General features: G+C 55.0%; 1 protein-coding gene across 1 annotated transcript; it reads left to right on the top strand.

Annotated features, from left to right (window-relative positions):
- Positions 1 to 520: 520 nt before the first annotated feature.
- P2RX6 (purinergic receptor P2X 6) lies at positions 521 to 7,323 on the top strand. The gene is made up of 12 exons (XM_037497703.2): positions 521 to 702; positions 1,348 to 1,498; positions 2,728 to 2,799; positions 4,597 to 4,672; positions 4,853 to 4,946; positions 5,022 to 5,102; positions 5,180 to 5,321; positions 5,416 to 5,525; positions 6,616 to 6,709; positions 6,778 to 6,843; positions 7,005 to 7,082; positions 7,169 to 7,323. Exons 1-12 carry the CDS (start codon positions 569 to 571, stop codon positions 7,235 to 7,237), a joined length of 1,167 nt encoding a protein of 388 aa, XP_037353600.1. The 5' UTR covers positions 521 to 568; the 3' UTR covers positions 7,238 to 7,323.
- Positions 7,324 to 7,822: the final 499 nt, after the last annotated feature.

The following is a 7,822-nucleotide window of genomic DNA, read 5'->3' as shown; positions in this document are numbered from 1 at the left end:
GAAGTGGGGAAAACTCAGGAGATCCTGGGGAGTCTTGCAGAGCGGGACCACCCTTCCCTCTGGAACCAGTCACTCCCGGGATGCAGGTTCCTTTTCAGGCTCCAGCCCTTGCATATGCTGCTTCCTCCAGTAGGAAAATCCCTCTTCAGAGCTGCACGTAGAAACTTCAGATTCTGCAAGTGTCAGCTTGGAGGTCACCTCTTCAGCTGAAGCTTTAGTGGCCCTTCCTCTGGGCTCCTGCTGCCCCCCCTCCATAGTTCCTGTAACAACTGTCATCCTCTTACCCCCAAGGGAAGTGAGTCAGGGGACAGGGGACAGGGGCTGCTCCTCTCTGCATGCCCTGTGTCTGGCAGGGAGAATCTGGAAAGGGTTGGAGGTCCAGGTCAGCAGGAGGTGGAAACTTAGCCCAGGGTTGGTGGATAGAAGCTGGATCCTGCCCTGAAAGGAAGTGTCCCTTTAATAGCTGCTGACCTGGCCTGGCTCAGGCACCTGCTTCGCCTCCTGTTCAGTTGTGGCAGCAGTTGCTGTGCTGACTCATGCACCGGAGCAGCCAGTAGGAACCAGGAACATGGGCTCCCCAGGGGCCGCGGTAGACTGGGGGCTTCTGGATTACAAAACTGAGAAGTATGTGATGACCAGGAACTGTCGGGTGGGTGCCCTGCAAAGGCTGCTGCAGCTCGGAGCTGTAGTCTACATGGTGGGGTAAGAGCATGGCACCTGGTCCCCTGGCTGGAGGGATCATGGCTGGTCCTGCTGGGTTGAGGGTTGAGGGTCTGCCTGCTCAGGGGCCAGACTTGTGGTAGAGGGGGGAGATTAGGCATAATAGGAGGTTAGGCTGAAGGAGGGATTTCTGTGTCTAGAAGCAGTTGGGTTACAGAGCAAGCTGTGTGCTTGGGTCCTCTTGCATGCCTACTCATTTTCTTCCCAGGGCCTTGTCCCCATACCCATGTTGGGTTCTGGCCACAGAATAGATGGACCCCAAGAGTGCCCAGGGTGTGGCAATAAGTTGTCCCTGACACTTGTGAGAGCTGGAGCACTGAGGCCTAGGAGAGAGACCAGTTTTAGCTGGGACTTAGAGGAGTTTGTAAGGAGGGAACTGTGTGCAGCATGGTGAGGGGTTGGCAGGTGAAAGAGATGTTGGTGGACATTTTGTCTGGGGCCACTGGCTTTCAGATGTGTGGCCAGATCTCCGGCCTGTGCAGGGTGTTTGGGGAGAGAATGAGGCTGGAGAGGAGGCAGGGACCCTGAACACTGTTCAGGGCAGGGCCCTAAACCTACAGGGCCCCTACTTGCTGCCCCTCACTGTATGCCAGGGATATGCCACATTGCCCTTCACCTTCTCCTCAGGTGGGCCCTTCTGGCCAAAAAGGGCTACCAGGAGCAGGACCTGGACCCCCAGGTTTCTGTCATCACCAAACTCAAAGGGGTTTCTGTGACACAAATCAAGGAACTGGGGGACCAGCTATGGGACACGGCTGACTTCGTGAAGCCATCACAGGTGGGTACCTCAGCAGTGGTGCTGCGAGGCACTAGCCCTCTAAGAGCAACCTTGCAGCATGCGCATGTGAGAGAGGCAGACGGTGGCAGAGGCTGTCACAGGGCTGGGCTTGGGAAAGACCCAGGACTCTTAGGGACGCCTAAGAGATTTCCAGGTGGAGCAGGGGATGGGTTAGGAAGCCAGGCCCGAGGTACTGCATTTGCAAAGACTGCGTGTGTATCTCAGTAGAGTCTGTGGCAACTCAGGCATGAGTTGCAGGTGGGGTGGAGGGGATTGGGGGCCGGGACTGGGAGTTTCCTGAATGCTCCCCTCCCTGACCTGGGCACTGCTGTCAGAGTCTCCTCTGTGCCTCTCACGGTGCATTTCTTGACCTTTTGTCCCTCCATCCAGATGATCCATGGCTTGTTTCTATCTCTGTCCTGCTGATGCCCAAATTGTAGCCTAGTATCCACCTACCTCCCAGATGCATATCCTTCACTCCAAAAAGAAATCATCACCCTCTCCCAGAAAGGCCTCTTTTCATTCAATAAGGGTCATTATGTCCCTCAGTGCCAAAGCTGGATCTGCCTCAACACCTTCCTGTCCCTCCCTCCAATGTGTTTCATCTCCAGAGAGTTTCCCTTATTTCCTGCACTGCTGGGCCGGGCCTGAGGGCTTCCCATTGGTCCCCAGTACACTCCCCGCAGCAGCTGGGCTGAGATTTCTCACGATATGTCTTCCAAGTCTGTCAGCACTTGGCTTCCACACTTGCAAGGTTCCATTTCCATATTGCTATCCACCAGATCCTATCTACTACCACACCCTGATGCCCTTTGCCCCACCCTCATTTCCCCTTCCTGGGGTGCATTTTCGCACATGTACAGAGTTCTCTTCCTGCTCCTCCTGGCCTGGCCCCTGCAGTGTGTGGGTCTATCTGCCCACTATCTTGGGTGGGAAGGTACAACTCAACTCTGGATGTTCAGTGCTTACAAGCAGGACATTTGGGGGAAATTCTGGTTGAACAAATGGGAATGAACGTGAGAAATAAACTTGTCTCAAAGAGGTGGACATCAGTTCAGAAAAAGCCAGAAATCTAGCCAGCCTCCTATCGCTGCCCAAATTTGCCTCACTGTAGGTGTTCTCCTGGGACACAGGGCTGATGGCCAGACAGGACTGGGACCAAACTGCCAGCTTCTGGACCCTCCTGTTGAGGGAGAAAATTGGGGCTAACTCTGACACTTGCATTCTAGGGAGAAAATGTATTCTTCTTGGTGACCAATTTCCTTGTGACACCAAAGCAAGTTCAGGGAACATGCCCAGAGGTAAGGCTTCCTGGGGGCTTCCCCGTGGACCCCTAATCCCTCCACCAAGGAAAAAAGCAAGTCATTTCATCTGGTCTTTACAAATACCCTGCCTGATAGGAATTACTATGGCTCCCACTTAAGATGAGGAGACTGAGGCTCAGAAAGTTTGAGTCACTTGCCTAGGGGTCCCAGCCTCTGGGCACAGAAGCTTTCTACTAGCCCTGTGTTCTCCACGAGGTGTCCAGGCTCTTCCTATCCTGGTCCCACTTCTGTAGACTCTGGGTTATCAGAGAGCTGTCAAAACTGGGTATCACTCTCAGGTGGGCTTTGATAAAGAGAGGCAAGTTGGCAGATCACCTTCCCATTTCTAGGCCCAGCCTCTATTAATGTGTTCGATTTTTTTTTTGTGGGTAAATACAATACACTCTTGTTCACTACTACAACTGTCATCAAGCCAGAGTCCTGCATCCCATTCTTGTTCATTTCGCATCCAGAAATGTGGATTATCTCCCTGAAGCTCCATGCATTTCTCTAACCAGGGGATGTCCCAGGAACCCAAAATCTGTCACAGAGCACACTTGCTCTCCTTCCCAGCCATGGATTTTTTCCCCTAATTTTAAAAATTGTGATAATATATGCATAAGACTTATTATCTTAACCACTTTGAAGAGTACAGTTCCCCAGCTATGGATTTTGCTTGAACAGTTGAACTGTTCTGAACTGAGGACATAGCCCTGGTGGCATGGTGACATTTTTCTTCAATCAAATCCAAAATTTAATCTCTTGCTGAACTCGAGGGTACCTGGTTACCTGTCCCCTGAGCCCTAGTGGTTGGTCCCACCACAGTTACTTGTGGCTTCGCAGTTGCACATCTTTGACCCTGCTACACAGGAGGTGCAGTACGTGCACAGGGGGAGTGCTTACATTCGGCAGATGCGTACTATGTCCTTCCCATTCTAAATACCAAGAGGACATCTGTTTAGTGTTCAGTTTGTAGACTGTCTTGAGATTTTGCTGGGGCCATGGTTCTGTGCTTTCTGGAATCCATGTGATTTCTCTTTGCCCCATGTCCCAGCTTCTGGCACTTCCCATGAAACCGCTAGGACTGGGAAATAATTCATCCAATCTGCCAGCCCGGTTCCTCAGAATAGCCATTGCCCCTGCCAGCTCTTCCTGGGGATCCCGGTTGTCTGCTCCCGCCCAGCACATGCACTGTGTTACTTGCAGTGTCACAGCCTCCAGCAAGCATCTGCTGTGCCTCCTCCTTCTGAGCCAGCCATATGAGGAGTGTGAAAAACACCATCCCCCAGGCTCTGGGAGCTCCTGCACAGCAAGCCAGCCAGGGTGTTGGTCTTGTGAGGAGGGCACAGGCTAAAGCTGGTGGGTCTAACAGCACTGCACGTCGGTGCTCGCTCAGCAAGCTTATGGAGCCTACTTCCCTTTGCAGGCACCTCTGGCTAGGGCTCTGCCATTGGTCCACCACCTGGCGCCTCCACCTTCCATGAATTTAATCTTGCCAGGGTCCCCTCACCTTCCCTGTCCTGTCATCTGAATTAGACCAGAGGAGCTGGGTCTCTGTGAATTACTTTTGCTCCTGCCAAGGACACAACTATCAGGCAGTGAGGAGTCTCACTCTCCCTTGGGATATAGCATCTATCCTCCCCCTTCTGTCACTTCTTTTTATTTGCACCCTCAAACTCAGGGAAGCTTGGAGAGTTAAGGTAAGGAGGGTATGTCCCTATGGACTGTGGCACTGGGTCACAGAGAGGAGATACCCCCTGGGCCCTTGCTAACTCTGTTCTCTGACCACCTCAGCACCCCTCCATCCCACTGGCCAACTGCTGGGCCGATGAGGACTGTCCAGAAGGAGAGATGGGGACGCACAGTCACGGTACCTGGGCTCTGTCTTCCTATGCTTCCATTAGGAAGTGGGGGGTGGGGGTGGTGCGGGCTGGAACCCTGTATGGCTCCCATACCTCTGTGTTTCTCCTTTTTGCCAGCAGCCTTCTTGCCCACCCTCTCTGGACCCCATACGGATTTGAAAGACTGAAGTCTGTCTTGTGTTTTCCAGGCATAAAAACAGGTCAGTGTGTGGTTTTCAATGGAACGCACAGGACCTGTGAGATCTGGGGCTGGTGCCCTGTGGAGAGTGGTGCTGTGCCAGTGTAAGTCTCCTCTAGTTTCCAGGGCAGGACCCCAGGTTGGGCCAAGCCTACCCCTCATCTCCTCTCCTCTTATAGGAAGCCCTTGCTGATCCAGGCCGAGAACTTTACACTGTTCATCAAAAACGCAGTCACCTTTAGCAAGTTTAACTTTTCCAAGTAAGTGTGGCTGGGTCCTGGCTGGCCTGAGTCTCCCTTTACCGGGCCCGGTCTGATCCCTGGCTCCACGCCCTCAGGTCCAATGCCTTAGAGATCTGGGATGACACCTATTTCAAGAGCTGCCGCTATGACCCGCACTCCAGCCCCTATTGCCCTGTGTTCCGAATCGGGGACCTTGTGGCTGCAGCTGGAGGGGTCTTTGAGGACCTGGCATTGCTGGTGGGTCCATGGCTGGGGGAGGAGGAGCTCTGAGAGGACTAGGGAGAGGGCCCCTGGCTGGTATGCTGGTGGAGCAGTGGTGTGTCATGAGCAGGGCGGTGCTGTGAGCATCCACATCCGCTGGGATTGTGACCTGGACCACAGGAACTCTGACTGCAGGCCCCACTACTCCTTCCACCTGCTGCAGAGAAGTTACAACTTCAGGTGGGGCCCCCATCCTCACCAACAGCTCCTTGCCGAGGTCCCCTACACTGTCCTCCTCTGGCAGCCACACCGAGGCCCTGCCCCCTGGACACTCCACTGCATGTGTGTTGGGGAGGGGCCCCAGGGGCAGAAGGGGGTGGTCCCAGCTCCAGGCCCTCCAGCACAGGTTCCATCCAGCCTCCCTCTGGACACTTCCCCTCTGATCTGGGTCCACACCTCCTTCAGCAGGAGCTCAGACTGTTCACCCCACCCTGCCTCTGGCTTCTCCCCTCCACAGCACTGGGGCCTGTCTGTTTTGCTTTTTCCTTAAGCTTTTACAGAAAATTTCCAAAAATCTATAGAAAAGGCCAAAGGTAAGTGCTGTGAACATCTATTTTCCCTTCATCTGGGTTCCCCACCGTTTTCCTCAGTGCTGGCCTGAGGATGAGTACCCTTCCCACTTGATGGCGGTCTCACCACACCTAAGAAACTTCACATTGACAGAATACATCTAATAGTTATAGGTCCTCAACTGTGCCCTTATAGCACTAAATCTTTTTGTTTTTCAATCCAGGATGTGCTCAAGGAGCTTGCACTGCGTTTATGGTCTCCCAAGCACAGCCTCCCTTCCTCCCCTCACCCCACGGGTCCCCCGTAGCACAGGTCTGGAGATGGCACCACGGGACAGTGCTCCCTGGCTCTGCCTGGCCTGCCTCCACTGACGTCTCCAGCCCTTTGCCTTTATGTGGGACTGCTCCCTGCCCACGGCCTGCTCCCTCTGTCTATGCTCTTGCTGGTCTATTCTCTCTGCCGACAACTCCTTCGTGACCCTGGGAAACCAGCCTGGAAGTCTCCCCGGCAGGAAGCCCCCCAGTTCCTAGAGGGAAGCAGGTCATAGCCCTGGGCCTGTCCCCCACCCCTTCCTACCTCACTGGTCTCTGTGGCAGGACCTTTCTGTCCTCCTGTCCCCTCAGCAGGCAGACCTTACCCAAGACTTGGGCTTGGGCTGGGGGTGCATGGAATCAATGGATGGGTCAGAGGAAGCTTGAGAGAGCCATCCCAGCCTGGGGACGGCACAGTGGGCCAGCAGAGTTCTCTCTCCCGCATCCAGGACAGCCACTCACTGGTGGGAGACCCCTGGCGTGGAGGCCCGGAATCTTCTCAAGCTCTATGGGATCCGTTTTGATATTGTGGTCACCGGGCAGGTAGGGGGGGGCCAGAGGGACAGGTGGGGGCCTGGGTGACCCAGAGGCTCAGCCCACATCTCTCTCAGGCAGGGAAGTTCGGGCTCATCCCCACAACCATCACTCTGGGCACAGGAGTGGCTTGGCTGGGTGTGGTGAGTCTGGCCACTATGGATCCCCTTTGTCTGCTGTGAGCATGTGTCCTTGCCTGCCAAATGCCCCCGGTGCCTGTTCTTGGGTCTCTAGGTGAGGACGAGGCGGGGAGAGCAGCAAGTAGGTTGGGGGCTGGGATACAGATTTGTGCTGTCTTTCCCAGATCACCTTCTTCTGTGATCTGCTGCTGTTGTATGTGGATGGAGAAGCCCAATTTTACTGGAGGACCAAGTACGAGGAGGTGAGCTGTGGTCTGGCCTGGATCCTGAGTTCTGCTACACTTTGGAGAACGTACCTCGAGTCCTGACTCACTGTACTCATCTGCAGGCAAAGGCCCCAAAGGTGACCACCCACCATGAGCAGACAGAGCTGGCCTCAGTACCCTCACACTCTTAGAGGGGGCCCAGCACCCACCCCCTTGGCTGCTGATGCTGGGAGCTGAACAGTGACGCTGGGGTGGCCTTCTCAAGCTATGGGCCCAACTGTCAGTTCACTCCTGTCCCCTGCTGTTGGGGTCAGGGCTTGGAAGAGTGGGGGCTCCGCCCTTGGTATCTCATGGATGGACCCAAGCGGACCAGAGAAGGGAGCAGAGAATTCTCCCCTTCATCTCCCGGGAGTTTGTCCCCACCTTGACTCCAGCCACTCCAGGGTGACGGAAGTCCGTGTTGTGTAGAGACCTGCAGCAGAGTAGGGGCACAGACAAGGGGGCCCGCGCACCCACATGGCAGGGAGCTGGTCCAGGCAGGCCCTGCTGTGCCCAGATCTGGAGAACAACCTCCACGGCTGTCACCAGTGCTCCCAGTAGCATCAACTCTCAGTAGTGGACACTGGTTACAGTGACTGCAGCCCTGGCTGGCTTCCAGTCCTCCTTTTCTCACCGGAGTGGGGGTATTGAGGGAGTAGAGCCCCTCCCTGCCCCACCAGCTGCCTTTCAACAGGATCTGGGCAACCAGAGTCCAATGCGCGGTCGACAGAGGTCTG

The sequence above is a fragment of the Talpa occidentalis genome, unplaced genomic scaffold (genome assembly GCF_014898055.3).
Source record: "Talpa occidentalis isolate TD23 unplaced genomic scaffold, MPIMG_talOcc4v2.1 talOcc4.8, whole genome shotgun sequence".
Lineage (NCBI taxonomy): Eukaryota > Metazoa > Chordata > Mammalia > Eulipotyphla > Talpidae > Talpa > Talpa occidentalis.
This window is presented reverse-complemented; position numbering and strand designations above follow the sequence as displayed.

Coding starts and splice junctions, on each gene's coding strand:
- P2RX6 (XM_037497703.2), top strand. CDS start 569: ATGGGCTCCCCAGGGGCCGCGGTAGACTGGGGGCTTCTGGATTACAAA. Junction 4,673..4,852: donor GATGGGGACGCACAGTCACG/GTACCTGGGCTC, acceptor TGTGTTTTCCAG/GCATAAAAACAGGTCAGTGT. Junction 5,322..5,415: donor TTGAGGACCTGGCATTGCTG/GTGGGTCCATGG, acceptor TGTCATGAGCAG/GGCGGTGCTGTGAGCATCCA.